The sequence below is a fragment of the Rhinolophus sinicus genome, chromosome 1 (assembly GCF_057876585.1).
Source record: "Rhinolophus sinicus isolate RSI-liver-muscle chromosome 1, RSI-T2T, whole genome shotgun sequence".
NCBI classification, from domain to species: domain Eukaryota; kingdom Metazoa; phylum Chordata; class Mammalia; order Chiroptera; family Rhinolophidae; genus Rhinolophus; species Rhinolophus sinicus.
Window position 1 is genome coordinate 33426925 of NC_142501.1, and position 20494 is coordinate 33447418.

At 32.3% G+C, this 20494-nt stretch overlaps 1 protein-coding gene across 2 annotated transcripts in view; it reads left to right on the forward strand.

The window, feature by feature from the left end:
* The first annotated feature begins 902 nt into the window (after positions 1 to 902).
* PIK3C2G (phosphatidylinositol-4-phosphate 3-kinase catalytic subunit type 2 gamma) overlaps positions 903 to 20494 on the forward strand; it is a 276739-nt gene continuing 257147 nt past the window's right edge. For both annotated transcript variants that reach the window (XM_088798218.1, XM_088798212.1), the window contains exons 1-3: positions 903 to 995; positions 16104 to 16862; positions 19105 to 19187. In XM_088798218.1, the coding sequence (XP_088654344.1) occupies positions 16185 to 16862; positions 19105 to 19187 (761 nt within the window). In that variant the 5' untranslated portion in view covers positions 903 to 995; positions 16104 to 16184. The remainder of the gene's footprint in view (positions 996 to 16103; positions 16863 to 19104; positions 19188 to 20494) is intronic.

Here is a 20494-nt window from a genome sequence, read left to right on the forward strand (position 1 = left end):
AAATATATACTTTATAAGCAGCACTGAAAGTGAATGCAGTTCTCAACTTTCAATTCTGTATCCTTCCATCCAAAAACAATCAGTCTTAGAAAACAGAACCTAATATAAAATTAAAAAGGAAAAAGAGAAAAGAAGAAGAATCCATGATATAGTTTGGTAACAAAACAAGTGACCTAACATATTTTTGGTTAAAACGTTCCCCAAGAAAGTAAGCAAGTTACTGGCTGAACCGAGTTCTTGGATACAATGATAAAACGTCATGTGTTGCCACAAAATCTCCACATAGTGCTCATTTTCAACAGCATATACCAAAACCACAACAAACTGTGGACATCTATCTTCTGCTAACCCTGTAAGCATTCTTTTTTTTTCCTGTTTCAAATATGATTAGATAATAAAAATTATTTTTAAATTGAAATGTACTATGACTCTCAAGCTTGAGCAAACAAAACTGAGATTATTTTAAGGTAGAAAAAAATGTGAATATATTAAATCCTAACGAAGTACATAACTTGATAGTCAAACTCACAGAATAGCTAAAGTAGCATTTCCAAGAACGCACCTCTTCTTCTATGAACTGAAATCACTGTTTTCACTGTTCTGATCCACTCTCACATTCAAATGCATGATAACATGAGCAGAGGTACTTTGAGGAGACATATGCTCACCTTACCTAGTTTTTTCAAAAATATGTGTTTTTGAATATTGATGTTCAGTATGCTTTGGCACAACTTCTATTTCCAACAGAAAAGTTAATTCATTGTAAAGTTTTTGGCTTACATCCTGTATTTATTATGTAAACTCCTTTTTTCCATACAACCCTCCAGTGTTTGGCGAAAACGCGATTGCCAAACACGCCAAACCTGCCAAACAGGAATAAAGGTTACAGTGGAAGCATGTTACCTTGAAATAGAAGTGTTTTAGCTTGTCTGAGCATTTTTCACTCTTGAAAAGAAATGAGATCGTGTTTCATTTCAGGAAGATCTATGCTTCAGGTAAGAGACTGAAACAAATAAACTTCCTATACTTAACCAAATACAAAAGAGAATATTTGAATTCAAATGTATTGTTGAGGCAAAGTAGCTCTTTAATTATACGGTGAAACTTAAATAATAGATGGATTTAAACTCTAAGTTTATAAATATTCTCCAGAAGACAGCTCTTTGCTGAAGAACTGATTATGCCATGGTTATTCCTTCTTTCTTTCCCTCTTTCTTTGTCTCTCTCTTCCTCTGTCTCTCTTCTCCCCGCCCCCACATGGCAGACGCCATAGTTAGGTTGATAGGATATCCTTTTCATCATCTCCTAACTGCTCACTTCCCTGTCCATCAGTCTTGGGCCAATTTCAGTCATATCTGCTGGTAGATTTTTTTCCTTTGCACACATTTTCTTCAGCGTCTTGGCGCTAGTGCCGATAGTCTATAGACTGCATGCGGATGATGTCTCCAAAAGGAAATTCTTATTAAATGAAGGGTGGATATTCTTAGCATATAGGCTTCAAACTGATTAGAGTTTCTGCTGGAGAAAGCAGCTGTTTTCATCCTGTTGTGTCACTCCATTCCACGCTGTCCTGTCTGTTTACTTTTGTATCTGCAGCTCATGGAAAGTCAATGGAAAACCAGTATGTGTCCCAATTGTCCCCTTACTTTCTTATCGGGGTAAACAATTAAATGTCTGATACTCAGGATTGAAGATAAAAAATATACCCCACTTTCAAAAAAAAATCATAATGTATAACTTGCGTATAGTGTTAAACTTTTTAAATGCATTATTTAATGTAATATTAGATATCGAGTAACAGACTCAGAGAGGTTAAAGAACCCGTCACCTATGTGATCAATAAGGTTTTCTTATTCCAATTGTGGGGGGGGGAGGGGCGCTCTTTCCCTGACCTGCTACTTACACTCTATACATGTCTACCTTCCATCTGAAGCATGTAGAAAGCAAGTTTGTGAACTGAGTATAAGGAAATACTACTGTAATCCAGCTGGCGCAAAAAAAAAAAAAAAGGAGGGGGCGGGGAGAAAGGGAGGGAGAGAGAGCGTTTCATCCAGCTATTGTTTTCTAGGGTCAGGTTAAGTAGATGAGTTAACTTATTCATTAAATGAACAAGATCATATGCTGGCAATGTGAGCCTCCAGGCTATGATTTCACATTTTTTTCTCTCAGAGGTGGGATTGTTTCATCATGAGGAAGCCCTCTTAAAGTAAGCAAAAAGCAAAGTACAATTCTCTTGGAGCTTATAAAGAAAAAAATGATACCCTAGTCATTGCCTAAATATAAAGGTATTTCTAACTAAATTATTACTTTGTTTACAAATTTATGGTCTGATGAAATCACATAGATAATCATAGCAAAAATGAATTGTTATAATTTTTTAGGCACAAATCTATTTTTACCATTCTCAACTCCTAGCAATAGTTCTTATATGACACAATTTGTCCATTTTTAAGTTATTATTCTGATTTATTTTTCTGTTGGATGGAATATTTTCAAGAATTATTTTCAGCTACGGGTGATGTGTATCTCTGAACTTCTAATTTACACAAAAATGGTTTTCTTTTCTTATTTTGTATTTCTAAATATTTTTGTAAATTTATTGTGATTTTCTTTCTTCTTGTGTTATTTAAAAATGTTTCTGAGATTGAAACATGTGAGTCCTTTTCTAAATTATCTTCTTTTTACTGATAATTTAACTACATTGAAATCAGACAGAATAGTCTGAATACTGACTTTGAATTATGTTAAAAGTCACCTAATAAATGGTCCAACTTCCATAAGCAATACATGTCCTTGAAAAAAATGTGTAATTTCCATTCATTGAATGTAACATTTTATATATGTTCATTACATCAAACTTGTTTTTTTTTTTTCAAATCTACGTGCCTAATTATATTTTTGTCTAATTGATTTATAAACCATGATATTTCCCTGAAATCCTTCCATTATGAAGGTCAGTTTCTCAGTAGTACTATAATATGTTGTGATACAATTTTGAAGAAATTCGTTTTAGTACATATCTGAGATACACACCTGATGAATCGAATCTTTTACTTCTGTAAAGTGCTTCTCTTCACCTCCAGTAATGTTTTGCTGGTTGGTCTCTTCTGTCTGTTTTTAATATAACTACACCTATTTTCTATTACTGTTGCTGTTGCTACTTGTTTGGGATATCTTTTTCCATCCCTTCAATTTTAAGCAATTTTTATCCTTGCATATCTGGTATGTCTCCAGCAAACCCAATTAGCTTTTCTTTCTTTTATAATACAACTATCTAGAGGTTTTATATGATATATTTAGACCATTTACATTTATGTGCTTATGATATACACCTTTTCATTTCTACCATTTTAGAGAATGTTTATAATTGTACCATTTTCTATGTTTTTCCCACTGATGGACCTTCTTTCCAGTTGATTAAGGGTTGTTGTGGGGTTTTTTTCTATCCATTTTCTTTTCTCTTTCTACTGGTAGAAAGATACATCCTCTATTATTTTAGTAGTTACATCTAGAAATTTAACATGCATTTTTTAAATCTAAAGTTATCTATATCTGTACTTCTTCCTGGACAACAAAATTAACTTTTAAAATTTGGATCACCCAACTCCAACTTTCATAGCCTTGTGATTTAGCATAAAACTATATCTAATTACTTTGATCTCCAAATTAGAAAATATTACTGCCAGAACCCATACAACCCAGGTAATTTTTTTTCTGATGTTTGAGACAGAGAACAGGGTAGAGGCCTTTCATATGACTTACCTTAGTTGTCTCTGTTATTACGTTGGTGCAAAAGTAATTGCGGTTTAAAAGGTAAAAAATAATTGCAAAAATAGCAATTACTTTTGCACCAACCTAATACTAAGTGGTCACATATTTAGGTTTTTTTGGTAGCAAAATAGTCCATTTTAGTAAATTTTCATTTCACTATTTGTATTCATTTTCATGAATTTGTATCGATTTCCAATGACTTTGCCAACTAAATATCTTTGTTATTTCAAATTATTTTTAAGCCTCTACTTGAGTTACCAAAACGTTTTCTATTATAAAGGTAAGAAGTGAATAATGCATATAGTACTTCTTAAAAATCAAAGAACCATAAGTAGTGTCCAAAATAAAAATCGAGGCTAAAAACCTTCCTTCTAAATATTTTGAAAGTACAGAACTTGGTTTGTTAATCTTTATACAGACAGCACCATATAATTAATTTTTCACCTCATTCTTTAAGTTTGTAAATTACTACCAATCAAGAATTTTTTTATAATACCAGTTTTCTAAAAGATTGTATCAAAATCACTAGCATCGAGGTTGGGTAGTTGAGTTGATCTTTTAAAATGAATCATTTTTTTCTGATTATAAGAGTTGATCCTAACTCTTCCACTTCCTAGATATAGTAACTCCACATCATGTTTATGTACTTTGTGCCTCAATTTCCTCTAAAATATTAATGCCTACTCAAAAGACTGTCAGGAGGCTTAAGTTTTTGAGGACAAAATAAGGTAAAAATGGAAAGCACTTAGAGTAATTCTTTGCACATTCTAAGCACTCCTTTACTTGCAGTCTGTGTGTGTCTTTCCATCTGAAGTGAGTCCCTCGTAAGCAGTACATGCAAGGGTCTTGCTTTCTCATCCATTTAATCCCTCATCTTTTGATTGGAGCATGTACATTTACATGTAAAGTAATTGTTGCTAGGTATGTAGTTATTGCCATTTCATTATTCTCATTGTTTACCTGGTTGCTATTTGAACACATTTCTCAGATTTTCAGTTAGAAAGACAGCAAATATGAACATATTTAGTCTAATTACCGATCCCTAGCAGTCACTTAATTTCTCTAACTTCTAGGCTTCATCTATCTTGCTTTTGTTTTCTGTTTGACTACTTAGAAGGTAATCATATTTACACATAATCCTGATCAATATATAGTCCTTCTTTGCCAGAAGCAATCAACCTTTGCACTTTCTCATAGCACTTTCTCATCTTATATTCCTGCATACAGCAAGCCAAATGCTTAGCCACCATAGACTCTGGATATTTTTCATTAATGTAAATTTTACTCTTAGAAAGCATGTAGAAAGGGGGCTGGTGAAGTGGCTCTGGCTGTCACTGAATAGTGTTGCAATGCAGCAGAGCAACAGTTACTTGTTTTTGGGTGGTGGGGAGAGTTGGTCAGATTTTAGATCTCCCAGTCGGTCAGTACCAGGGAAATGAGTCATCTCTACCATTTTTCAGGCTGGCAGATCAATCCTTCAAATAATAAAGCGAGTGCCACAGAGTGTTTTCGTTTTGCTCTATTTTTTTTTGTTTTTGTTTTGCTTTGTTTTTTAGATGACATACTACCACTCAGATGGCATTCTAAAAAAATTCAACAGGACTGATCTGAACCCACCTATTTATTTTATTACCATTATTCTAAGATTAGAGTACTAAATTCATTTACTAAGCCCACAGTTCGACAATTAGCTTTTATTCTTTTAATTTATAAGCTTTTTTGGTTGTTCTAAAGTTTTATGATTTTGTCTTGCTGTCTATTTTTTCATTCAACCTTTACACATAAACTTACTTACCTATTATACTATGTTGATTTTTAAATTCATTCCTATTGTTGTAGCTCTTATGCAAATGAATCATATGATGAATGCCTTTCAGATATACATTTTAAACAGTAAAAATAAAATATGGTTATTTAAACCATATGTGTTAGTCATAATTTTTAAAGGAATTCCTTGTGATATATTTCATTGTATGGGCTGGTACAATGAGCATATTCTTAGAAGCATTATAAGTACCAAAGTATTTATATTGTTATTGGTTTTCCCTATACTTGGCTTTGAAAAATATTCTAGGATCTCTAAATCACATTCAAATTCAATGCACCATAACAATAACTTTGTCAAAGATTTGGTTGAGGTTTAGATCTCTTGAGATCTTATATCCTGTGCTAATAATGTCAATACTAAACATAATTAAGTCTGTATCTCTACATACCTGTGATATTTTGAATATTTAATTCACCTATAAGTTTAAATGTATTCAGTAAAACATATGGACGTGCTTCTAGTAGCTACTAGAACAGTGATGGGTAGGATGTGGCATTCCTGCCTCCTCTCCCCTCTCCTGCATCCATGCACATGGTGGTAATGGAGCATTATCATCCCAAGCCACACAATTCTCAAACGAAGTCCTGAGAATCCATTGCCATGTAATGAAATTTCATTTAGGAGATAAAACTATTTACTACTTCAGTTTCAGATCCATGTTAGAGTTCTCCCCTAGAATAAACTCTTACTGACTGGTTTCTGCTACTTTTACTCTCAAATATTTACAAAAAATAAGGGTAACCTTTTGTATGTATAAAAATTTTGCTAAGTTATGTTAGTATTTAACAATGAAGCTTAAACTAGATGGATATAAATATGACAATAAACATCTTTTTATATTTGGTTAAAATTGCATAGAATAAAAGAGTGATCTCATATTCTAAAATTATAACTTTGCTGGAGTTGTTTACCAGAAACATAGTAACATATGTTGCTAACATATTATTTAAAATAAATATTTGTTTACAAATATTTAAATTAAACAGATAACTTTAAGAACTAAAGCTGAATTGACTTAATCCAGTTTTGTTCTCCTCAAAGTAAGAAGAGGGACAGAAATCCCAACTTGTATAATGTATAGTGAGAGGTAGTTTTTCCAGCTGGTATTTAATTTATGCAAGATAGTTAATGTATGTGTTATTGATTTCGTTAGCCCTCTTCACTTCATTTGCCTAACTCTGCTCCTTTGCATCTCTCCCATGGAAGCTATTCATTCTCTCATGCCCCGCATACCAAGGACAGGAGGCAAGAGCAACATTCTTAAAGATTGCCACTGTCTTACAAGTCATCCTTTTTCAACACAACTTTAAACTCCACTCCTCAGGTCCCATGACATCTTGCTCTACGACCTATGTCCCTTTTATTTACTGACATCCACTGACCTAGTTCCTCCACATCCATTAAGGATTCTTGTTCCTAGTTGCACCTAGTTCAACATCTTCATTTCACATTGTAACTCCTGGCCTCCCAGAGAACTTCAACACCACTCCATCCTGCATGTTCTAAATAAAGTCATTTCTTCCTGTTAGGAATAGAACATTCATGTTTTCTATGGTCTCGTGGCAACACAATAGGGGACTACATTTCCCAGCCTTCCTGTGGTTATATATTCAGACCAATGAATGTGAGCAGAATGATGCGTACAAGTTCCCAGTCAGGTTTTTTAAAGGAAGAACCTGAATCCTTTAAAGGAAGAACCACTCACCTTTCACTTCTTTCCCGCTTACCAGGACCAGAAATGAACAAAGTAAGGTGATAACGGCTTATGGTTTTCTTCGTATCTCTCAGGCTATTTTGTACTTTTCGTTTTTGGGTGTAGCCATTAATTATTTGTTGTCTCCCACAATGGGATTCTATTTCATATTGATTATATCTCTTCTTAATCTCCAAAATCTCTTAAACAAGTTTCAACCACAAGATTTATTTCCTGAATTGAAGCATTACACGGGCAAATACTAAGAATCTTTGCTTAGATTTTGTAGAAATACTGAAATTCCATTATGTCTAACAAATCAAACTACCTACCTTTTTAAAAATTTATGATAGTAACAACCACATAAAGCAAATGTACAGCTTCATGTACTATTATAATTGAACAACCTTTTAATTACTCTCCATGTCAAGATATAAACCTTTGCTGTCTCTCCAAAAGCCCTCCCTGTGCCCCCCACACCATAACACCCCTCTTCTCCTCAAGAATAAATATTCTTCTGATATAATTTCTATACTTTTCTATACAGTTTCATCATCCAAGTGTGTATCCCTAAAGTGTATGGCTTTGCTGTGCCTTTCTTTCTCTTTCTCTTTCTCTCTTTCTCTCTTTCTCTCTTTCCTTCCTTCCTTCCTTCCTTCCTTCCTTCCTTCCTTCCTTCCTTCCCTCCCTCCCTCCCTCCCTCCCTCCCTCCCTCCCCCTCTCTTTCTCAGTGGTGCAGGGCTAAGCATGTTTTTATAGCCTTTTTCAATTACTGTATTTCATCTACATTTTTTCCTTGCAATTTATTTCTTGAAAAAACTAGCTTATTTTTTCTGTATTGATTCCCATCCTGATGTAATTTAGCATATTTCTCTGCCCTCTGTTTTTTGTATGTTGGTGATTGGATCAAGATACTTAATCAGAATAGATTAGGATTAGAATAGATTTGGATTAGATCACGGTAGTTCTGAATTCTTTATCAGAAAGAACAAAATGCCTGGCTGCCTCTCTTTTTTGTGATGTTAGCAGCCATCAATGCTTGATGCCTACATTATATTATTCATCCCTTATTGTAAAATATTGATAACCCAATTTTATCATTTTTTCATTTACTTCTTGCACTACTTCTACAAAGAGAAACTTTGCCTCATCTATAACTTAGTTACCCAGTAATTATTTCATCCAAAAAAATAAATAAAACAAATGTTTGATTGTGCACTTTATTAACCCTGGGTTACACAAAGGCAATTAGTTAACTGTATGTGTGTATCTGTGTCATGATTTCATGCATGAAATACATTTGACATGTTTTTCTCCATTTAAGTTATTACACTTATTGGCCAATGAGAGCCTTCCCAAGGTGGCTTTCAAGTCCTATTAATGCACCGTTGTATTCTCTGATATCTTCTTTACTAACTAGAGTGATAGAACCTCTGAGGCTCATCTTATACATTATCTGCCCTAGACCCTAAATCTGCTGGTCCTTCAAGTAGCCCTGTTTTCTTTTAGTGCAAAATGGTATTTCAATATCACAATCTAGATGTTAGGGATGTTCATTTTTACTGAGATGGGCATTATTTCTAGGACTTTCCAAGGAAGAGGTAGATGGATAGTTGATAGATAGACAGACAGATAGATGATAGATTAAAAAAAACAAAAACAAAAACAAAAAACACCTGATGAGTTCATTCTGATACTTTCAGCCCTAATTCTGTACTACAGAGAATACTGATTCTCAAGCGCACTGGGGATGCTAGAATTACTTATTTGTTTTATCCAACATTACACACAGAATATTCTGAGAAAAACAATTTTAACACAATCACCCATATGACTAATAAAAATAGTTTTCAAATATGTACATGTTCTCTCCATTTTCCCCATCTTTGATTAAAGTTGAACTGTATCGAAATTGCCAGTGCTAGCAGCCATTACTAAAATAAGAAAATATGTATCTATTTAATGCTCACCAAGAAATTTTATGTTGATGTATCTCTGTCATTTTGATTATCAGAAGTTTACTCTCCAGTAGTTTATTAATAAACCATCAATGAGAACAATATTTCCCAAATTCTTGTGTGGTCATAACAGTTTGGGAAGTTTTAATTTGGCAGTCAGATTCAGTGACTGTATATTCTTGGTTCCCATTTTCTTTCCTTGAGTATCTTAAATATGTCACTGCTTGATTTTCTTCTAACACAAGGTGCTGCTGCCAAAAAATCTGATGACAGTTCTTTTTCCCATTAACTTATAGACCATGTTGGTCTTTTTCACTGCTAAAACTCAGTACCTAGTACTCAGTTTGCAACAGAGTATTTTTTCATGTCTTCACCTTTCTTCCACCTTCATCTGATTTCTTCTGTATTTCACATCTTCTTTATCCCTTCTTTTTCCTACATCTATTTTTCTTCCTACTTATTTTTCTCCTTGACATTGCAAAATTTAAATCCCCTGGCAAACAAATCAAGGGTCTCTTCTTTCTTTTCCCAAACCTGTCTGGAAAACTATGGCTCTTCCTTCTCTCAGCTTACGAACCTTTTCTTGAATCTTTTCCGAACTCACTGATAAATTTCAATCTTCTTATCCTGATGCTCTTGTTCATAGGTTTAATGTAAAAGATTTCTCTGAGCATCAACTTATTAAAACTAATTGTCTAACAAACCTACTCATTCCTAGTAGAACACTCAATAACAGACATGTATGTAGGGGAAGGAGACCTACATATTGGTGGCAGTAGACACAGCAAACAACATCTACAAGTGCTTTGATCACTTTAGAATTCTTATTGTCTTGGTATTTTTTCCAGGTAGATTTGTTTGACAATAGGTGAAGCATTATTGGCTCTTACCAAAATACCACTAGGTGGTGTGTATGGAAACTCCACAGAGTGTCATATTTCAAGGGCTATCAGACTTGGGTCTGGGGACTTCCGCCTGTCAGGGTCGGTGTCGTACTCCCTCACTATCTTTGTCCTCCCCCTGCAACAGGTTTCATTCCCACTAGATCACTTCCCCCAAAGTTCTTATATAGGAGGTGGAGGCTGACTTTTCATTGTCCTATTTACTCTGATGAGCCACTCAGAGGAACTGAATGAATTTCTGCTTTATCATGTTTAGGGTTGAAACTTTAACAATACTTTGGAATCAAAATATGCGTATTCTTTAAACCAGGTCTGAATGACTCACACAAAATTTTCTGTGATATATTGCATATTCCAACAAAAATATATCCAATATATATTACACAGTATTCTGTATAAAATTGCCCTAAAGAAAATGGAGCCTGTGTCTATTAAAGTAATTCTCATATTGCACTGTATTATAAGTTTGTGTCTATGAACTCCTTGAAGCCAAGAGCTGTGTTTTATCATTTTTGTATTCCCCGTGCTTTGCAAGTGCTTGACACAATATACTTAAAAACAGTTACTGAATAAGTAAATGTGAAAAATGAGTAAATAGATGTATAAATAAATACCTCGATTTATTCAAGTCAGTATTTCTCAAAAATAAGAATAGGTGACAACTTCAAATTCTGCATATACAGCTAGCCTTAAGCAGTCTAACGAGACATGAGGCTTATATAGGATTTATGTGATTAGGAAAATGTCACTTTTTCATATAAAAAGGCATCTGATAGAGACTGTTTGAAAATTAATATTTTCCCTAAGCACCTCTTGTCTTTTCTTAGGTGAAAATAGCATCAGAGCTCATGAAAATAATACATTTACATTTTCATCAATTTTAAATTAGAAATTGAAAAAAATGAGATAACGTAAAAACATATATGTATGTTTTTATACGTATATGTATATTTTATACATATATACATATTTCTTGTATGAATACAGAAAAGACCACAACCAATTACATATATACAATATATATTATATATATTATATATGACATATAGAATATATACAATGTAATATATATTATATTCTATATGACATATAATATAACATATGATATAATATAACATATATAATATATTACATATATAATATAATGTATATTATATATGGCATATAGAATATACATAATATAATAGATACATACATAACTATATGTATATATAATGTGGTCTTTTCTGTATTCATACAACAAATTGAGCTGAGAAAGGTCAGATTTATGTCTAGCTAAAATACGAGTTTCTGTGTGCATATGCAGGGTATATTCAATTAGCTCAGTAGATGAAGAGAGATGGGAATTTCAGACCCTGATAGCTCAGAGTCTTCTCAGGAACCAAGTTAGTGTCAATAGATATACAGACTTTCCCTACATCTTACTGAAAATACAAATGGTGTAGCTTGATTAAACTTTGACATGTCTTATGTTGGCACAGTATCTTCCATGAAATGTATTTGTATTTTTTAAAGTGGTAAATTTTCAATGCCTACAATTTGTTATCGGAAATAAAAATCATTTTTCTTCAACGTCATAATTGATTATTTTTACCCTCTTCTCATCTTTCCCCTGTAGGTATACCTATCAGTAATCTAGCCACAACTTTTTGGATCAAGAACACACATTTTCAGAAAGGTTCTTTTTACTCCTCATTCTTTTATAAAATAAATATTTTTGTTCCCATTCTGAACACTGGAGCTATTTGGATGATATTAGCACCTTTGTATATTTAGAAAATTGAAGCAGAAACACTTGCCACAAGTACAGCATAAATATTCAGTTATTTAAGCTTACTTCAGAAGATGAGAAATTTTTAATAAAATCCTATTAAATCAAAACCACAACCTTCTTGCATAAAATTATTTTAATATTCTGACAAGGTACTCTGGATGTGGGGGATAGAAAGGCATTCTTACATTTTTAAATACTCTGAATGAAAAGAATCTATTAGGTTAAAAAAATGAAATAAAGTGCATTTCTTTGTATACTTAGAAAATTGAAGCAGCTGGGGTAGGGGGTGCCCTTTTTATGATAGGTACCTAAATTTTGTCTGTGCTTTCTCTTTGAGGCCAGATGAGTAATTAGCGTTCAGTAAAAACTGATCTCTTGAAAGTTGAACTGACTAGAAAACTATAAGCAACTGTAGTACACTAAGTCATTATTACTAACATCTTTTAAATATCCTGTTAGTACTTAGACGTACTTACCAACAAAAAAAAGATGACTATTTTTATGTGGCCTTCTACACTTCTGCTAGTCCTTGATTTTCCAATTGATTTTGGAAGCAGTTTTCAGTTTGTATATTGTATTGATTTTATATTACTACTATAACAGTTGATCACAAACTTAGTGACTTAAAACAACACAAAGTTATTGTTGTACAATTCTGTAGGTCAGAAATAGAACAGGGGTCTCGTGCTAAAATCACAGTGTTGTAAGGGCTGTATCTCTGTAGGCTTCTAGGGGGACATCTGTTTCCTTGCCCTTTGCAGCTTCTATTGGCTACTTGAACTCCTTGGCTCATGGCCCCCTTTTTTCATCTTTAAAGCCACCAAAAGTGGGTTGAGTCCTCAGATCACATCACTCTGACCTCTTCTGCCCCCTCTTCCATTGTAAGAATCTTTGTGATCATACTGAACTCATTCAGACTATGTCGTTATTTTAAAATCAGCTGATTAGGAAACTTAATTCCATCTGCAATTTTTAGTCCCTCTTTGCGAAGTAGCCTAACATATTCACACATTCCAGGGATTAAAACGTGAGAATTCTGGTGGTGCCATTATTCTGCCTACCACAAGTATTTCCTATAGTTCTACAGTCTTATTGAAATCAGGAAACGATAGCCATGCCTTCTCAATTACGTCATAAACTGCTGCTAATCTGTATGTACAGTTCTGCCTCAAAGTCAAGTTATATGACTTTTAATTATTTATGCACTACTTCATAATGCAGAATGTAAATATTTGACAGCTGGCAATAAATAACATCTCTGTGTATTTATAAACTAAGAAACACTCTAGTTTCTAAATCATGATAATAAAGAATAGATTTAAAATTATTAGAAATTTCTTAAAATCACCAAATTTAATATTGAAAAAAAACGGATCTGGGAGAAGTGTTGTTTTTATTACATTTTCAATACGAATAAGTATTTCTCATTCTCCTTTATCTCATGATAATGAGATTTTTCAGACAGACCTTGAACCCATTTCAGTTTTAGTGCTGCCAGAAATGCTTGAAAAAAATACTGTTACTAATAAAAATGTAAAAGTTTTCCATTCTTTTCAGTAGAGATAGTTTAGTTAATGCCATGCCTCGGTGCCTTAATTTAGGCATACTCCAGATGTCATATTATAATGTGTATAGCATGATCACCCATATGCCTCTCTTTAATCCCTACTTAAAACAAATCTGTGAACACAAACTCTGAGACCTTGGGTAAGTTGATTCACTTTGTTGTGCTTCAGTTTCATTTGTTAAATGGCAATAATAATATCACAGGTTGAGATGAGAAATAAATGGTAATACATGTAAATATAAACTTGTATGTAGAGCAGTGGCACAGAGTAGGTGCTCAAAAAATTTTATGTATCATCATCATTATTAACAATAACAAGGTACAGCCTAAGGGAATCTTTAATTTTAGCATCACATCACTGGAGACCTTATTTAAAGACCTCCTTTAATGGCTCTACAAAATTAAAAAAAAATAATTTTTAAAAACTGAGTCAGGTCTTTTGAAACCACCAAAAACTCTAAAAGTCACTTTTAGATAGTTACATTTACTATACTTAAGCTAAGACAGAGAAGGCTAGGGGAAAGAAGACTGGAGTGGAATATTAACTCTGGTTGTCAAAGTCACACCTGCCAACAAATTCTGAGTTCTATGACAGGGACGAATGAAGAAGTAAAATATGCTTAAAGAAATGTAGACTTCACTAAGATTTAAAAAATAGCAATTCCTGGAAAAGGGATTCTGGCTAGACAATTTACCTATTTGGGCCATGAATTAAAATAGTTTGGAATCATAGTTTATAAATCAATTTTATGGTTAAGACTTCATTCTATACATTTTTTACTTATATCTCTTTAAAAATCTTTCCCACATCTATCAGTTCAATTTCTTGAGTGAAGTATTAGGTTTGTGCAAAAGTAATTGAGGTTTTTGCAATGATTTTTTAACCTTTTAGACCGCAATTACTTTTGTACCAACCTAATATGTCTTAATTCATTTGTTTCTTAGGTGGTTATAAATTCTAAGTGAATCTTAATTGCCAATATAATAAAAATCAAATGCCATTGCAAAACAGATTAATAATCATATTTGATAGTTAACCATTATCATAATTATCCTTTAATTTTTTGTCTTTCACAGACAGATATAATTGTTAAGGAAATTAATAAATCCATAAAAGTGACACAAATACTTTTCAATTTTATTTTTTTCACTCAATTATAATTTTTAAAATGTATTAAATCACTGTTCAACAAATACAAATGAGCAACTACTCTGATTGAAGAAATGTACTAGATACTGAGTTGTAAGTGAGCAAGACAAGGTCTAATGATCTAATAGGAAATAGAAATCTTACATACGTTACACTATGGATGTTAGTTATCCTGGGACAGTAGAAAACCACTGAAAAGCTACTTGCAGGGGAGATACTTGGTTAATTTTTAAGAATATATCACTATAATGTAATAAAATGGATTATAGGACACAAGAACTGATTGCAGAAAACATAGAAGCAGTTTCAGAACCAATGCAACATTGCAGGTAATAAAATGAAAACTTTACCTTAGGATTATGGCATTGGTAGCCAGAGGGAGGAAGAAAGATTTCTTATAGGAACTGGTGGTTTATTGGATATAGAAGAATAAAGGCGAGGGAAGATCAAAGATGAAACCCTGGTTTCTGGTCTAAGCAATTAAATAGACCATTGGGCCATTTTCTGTCACAGAGAATACTAGAATAGGAGCATATTCTTGGGTGAATTATGATTTAATTTTTGGACTTTATGTTGGAAGTAAAAATAATTTAAGAGGAGATACTGAGTAATAAGAACAGTCTAGGTTACAGTCATTGACATACAGATGATTTTTTAAAGCACAAGAGATATAAAATATCTTACAAGGAGAGGATAATTGACAAGAAGCTCTGACAAGAATCAAGTAGAAAATGAGTACTAGGCAAAGAAGTCTTTGAAAAAAAGCAAACAGAGAAGAACGCAGACAGTACGGTTCAAACAGATGACATAGAAAAGCAAAGAACTTTAAGAGTGTGATGAATGGAATCAAATGTTGCAGAGACTGATAAATGTCAGTTGAATTCACTGACATGAAGCTCACGATTCACTTAATGAAAGTCATTTTGAAAAAGGTTTGCAATTTTTAAAAAAGTATGGGGGAGAAGAAAGGATCTAACCAACCTACAAGGTGATTGGCTATGGAGGGCAGAAAAAGTTAAGCCTATGTCTAGAGATGGAGTAACTGCTGATAAAGAAGAGAATTTTTAGCTCATACAAAAGAGATTTCACCATGCTAGCATGCTTATAGATGACTGAATATAGAGGAAAATAGTGATAATATAAGCAAGTGGATCTTCAGCAAGAAAAGGAGTCCAAAGTGGAATATTAACTGTGGATTGATTCATGAAGCTCCTATCATAACTGAGGTGGATTTATTTTTCTATCACAGGAGTTTCATGAATATCTGAAGTCAATATTTTCCCACGGACTTTAATGTTGTGAGTTTTGATGGAGTTTTATATTACTCAAGGTATTATTTCATCTGCCAAGGAGAAGCTTTAAAACAAGTGTTTATGTTTATTCATCATATTCCTTTCTTGCAAGTTCTTTTATTTCTGATTAATCAAATAATATTTTTTTTCCTTTTATGCTTTTTCTAGGGAAATTCCTATACTCTGTTTTAATATCATCAATGAAATATTTGGAGTAGAGTCAACCCTTTCAGTCACATAAAATAAAGAATGGCATATTGTTGGAAAACAGATTTAAATCCCAGTGAATCACATGAAGAACAGCATGAGCACCAAGAATTACACTCAGCAAATCAACCCCTTTTTGCTAGCCACGTCAGTCTGGGTTTTGATCATCTAGTAGATGAAATCAGTAATAAAATCCCACTCTATCAGAGTGAAATTGAAGAAAACACCATTTCTGTGCCCAGTGCACCAAAGTGGAACTCAAAAAAGCATTCATTAGATGAAACACAGAGAATATCCTTGAACGAAATCACTTCTAAAAGCTCAGAACTCTTCTGTCACCAAGTTAAGGAAACACCAGTAATTGGTTTTAGGCATTCTGTGCTACCAAATCCTCAGAACATAAATAAAGAAAACTCTGGGGGAAACCCCACAGGAAAATACCATGGTGCTGATGATTACAGATTCAATATTTTAGCTCCATCACCCACTAGTTTGGATAAAATTAATTCACAAATAGAATTACAAAATGAACATCATAAATATCCTATGGGATTTGAAAATAGCATTCATTCTACATATCCATCATTCTCAACTTACTTCATGCCAAGAGAAGAGAATAAAAGGAGTGGAACTATGAACACTGTAGAACCTTCTACAATGCTTTTTGAATGTTCCATTCTACCCACAATAAGGGAAAGTACGTGGCCAAAGAACATAGAGGTATGTTTCTTATATGTTGACCTGAAATTATGAATCTGAAAGAATAATGTAATAGTATGCTGGATTAATTTGGTAATGGGGGTAATGAACCTTAAATAGGAAAATATATTAATATTATTTTGGAAAAAAATATTTATTATTTATATATTCTGTCTTCCTGAATTAATGATTTCTCCTGAAGAAAGGGAAATAAAATTTTTCTAATATTTTTAAAGTTCCAGTTTGATCAAATCTGAATATAATGTTGTAGTATATACATTTTATTAGATAAAAATATCATAGTATCATATAAAATATAGTATCATATAAAATATAGTGTCATATAAAATATAATATATAAAAATATCACAGATGATAGTATTTTCTATTCTTATTGTGTTATTAGGGACACTCAGAAACACAAACATTTCATTACATTTATATATTGAGTCAAACTCTCATGAACTAAAACTTTAGATTATTATTGGTAGGAAAGTATCCTTTTATTCAGAGGCTCCTAAATTATACTGTTGGCAGACAAATTCTATTGGGATCATTCCAAAAGTAGGCAATTAAGTAATCATTGTGCAATTCATCCTAATGGTTTCATTAGTGGCTTCCAATCATGTTAGTAACTATAGAGTTTCTTGTACAATATTTGAACATTTCTGTTCTTATGCTGAGTCTAGACACAAGTGAAACAGGAAGTAAACAGTAAAAAGAAGGAATATTATTGCAACTGTAATTTACAGCGTGAGGCAAAAGGATTCTTCATTTACTCAACAACTATTTATCATATTCTTAATATACATGATATACTAGGCACAATGAATGCAAAGAAGAAAATACATGGTACCTGATTTCAGGATTAGCATATTACTCAAATTAACCTGCAAACAAATAAAGGTAACACAGCAAAATAGCAGATAAGATGAGTTCATAGAAGAAACAACTAATTCTGTTTGAGGCACTTGCAGAGGAGGTAGAACCTCAACTAATCTGAATTGAAAGTCAATGAATTTTAGGAACATCTGCTTTAGATTATGACAGTGTAACAAGTACTAAGCTTTCCCTCACCACTGAAAACAATTATGAAGTTAGACAAAAATATATGAAGCAACTGATTTTAGCCATTGAACAACAGGCAGCATAGGACATCGATCCTTGAGAGAAGGGAAATGCCAAAATGTTGAATGATCAAATACTTGGAAAAAGGCAGGCGAGGAAAAATAGAAGAATAAAACAAAATAGTAGAAACAAATATCAATATGGTAGTCTTAAATTTAAAATATATCAATAAATATTCTAAATATGAATAGGCTAAGCATTCCAAATAAAAGGGAGAAATTGACAAACTAGATAAAAAAGAAAGACTTTACTACTCTCTACAAGAGATAAACTTAAGAAACAAAGGCACAGACAGGTTGAAAGCAAAAAAAAATAAGAAGATTTAACTTTCAACCAGCAAAAGAGAACTGGTGTGGTTAGTAGTATTAGAAAGAGTATAGTTCCAGGCAGAGTGTTATTAGAGGGAATAAAAAAGGGTCATTTCATAATGATAAAAGGATCAATCAGGAAGACATAATAAATTTAAATGTATATGTACTCAATAAGAGATTCAAAACACTTAGAGCAAAAATGATTTATTTTAAAGTTAATCATACACCCACCCTCTGACTGAGCCATTTAGGAATTCATTCACAACACATGTTCATACAAATACTTGTATATGAAAAGTAAGTTTTCTTTATAATACCTCAAAACATAAACAACCCAAATGTCTATCAACAGGAAGATAAATAAATTGTGGGAAATTCATGTATCAGAATACTACTAATCAATAATTTAAAAGATAAACTATCGATATGTGCAATAACATAGATAAATTTAAAATACATATATATAATTTAATTGAAAGAAGTCAGAAACAAAAGGGCATACACACCCAGTCTATGGTGATAGAATCTGAATAACAGTAGTTGAAAAACAGATGTACAGATTGACAGAAGGAGATGTGGAGGAACTTTCTAAAGTGATGGAAATGTTCCATGTTTTGATTGGGATATTGATGGCACAGCTGTATACATTCCTCAAAACTTAAAACATATATTTAAGATTCATACAATTTTCTACATGTATTACTTCATTAAATATCTTTAAAAAATGAACACAGACTAAATCTTTAAAACAAGAAAAAAAATGTAGAATTGAATCATCTTTTCTCCACACCAAAGTATATTAATTTAGCAATTTTTATTTTAAGCTGATAGGTTGTTCCATTCAGCTAGTTGAAGTACCTCAAGGCAGTAATATGAGTCTGGCCTCCTTTTGTGACAAAGTGAAAAGGTGAGTGTTGCTATTTCATTAAATTTTGAAATTTATTTATCTGCATAAATTTGTCTATTTTAACATCACTGAACTGATTAATTTTGCATATAAATCAATGTATATATGTATACATTGTATAATTGTATATACAATGTATATATGTATATATGTATACAATGTATATATGTATACATTGTATAATTGTATACAATGTATATATGTATACATTGTATATATGTATACAATGTATATATGTATACAATGTATAATTCTTTTAATGTAGTGAAAGCATAAATTTATGACAAATTAGTTCATTAATCAACTTCCAGTATTGTTTTTGTTATTTATAGTCAAATAAACTTTTTCTCTTGAAAATTTGGTTAAAGTTGAAAGTTTCATAATTTCAGTTCTGCCCTTACTGTTTGGTGATAGTTTAGTTTTCAGTGAATTAATTTCTCGTTTAATGACATAAATGACTGACTCCTATGGCTCTGTCCCAATTTAGCATAGATTTGTCCTTCCTGTCTGAGATATACTACTTAGAATAATGAAAATATCTTTCTTTTAATAACACAATCTTATTTTGAATGGGCTGCCAGAATATTGGACAATTGCATGGGTGATTGTCCACTGAAAAACAATTTTTTTCCACTAGGAATATTACCAAAAAAAATCACTGATCCCCTTTTTGCTAATCTAAAAATAAACATAAAAATAGATGCTTGTTTTTAAAAGAACAATTTCTCATTAGCAATTAAAATTTGTATAATGCCATCTCTTCTATTGCTAAGGTTCCTGAAAGTTTTGAAAAATTAATGCATTTGCATTTTAGTTCTCTTGATTCTTATCCATTATGGTTGTTTTAAATATAATAAATACACATATAAATAAACTTTTGCTTACTTATCAGCTATAGCAGCTTCCTACTAAATCATTATTTAGCATTAAAGATTTGAATTATTGTTCATTTAAAGGTTAGTTGAATGCTTAACAACTAGCCCATGCATGAAATATTCAAATACAGAATAAGCAAGCAAATATAAAAGCAAGGTCCCTGCCCTGAAAAACTCATAACCATATTGGAAGAACTTGAAAGGCACACATACAAAAACACAAAATGAAGCATGTCAAATCCATGAAAATATTTAATGTTTAATTAACTTCTTGCTCTGGTTCTCACAAGAAAATTTAAAATGACCATTTGGATTCCTAAATTAAGATCTTTAAATATATAAATATTGATTCTTCATGACTAAGCTACTCATTGTAACAAACTGACAAGCATGGCCAGGAACTTGACCCTTTAAATCTAAAATGTGGTCCAG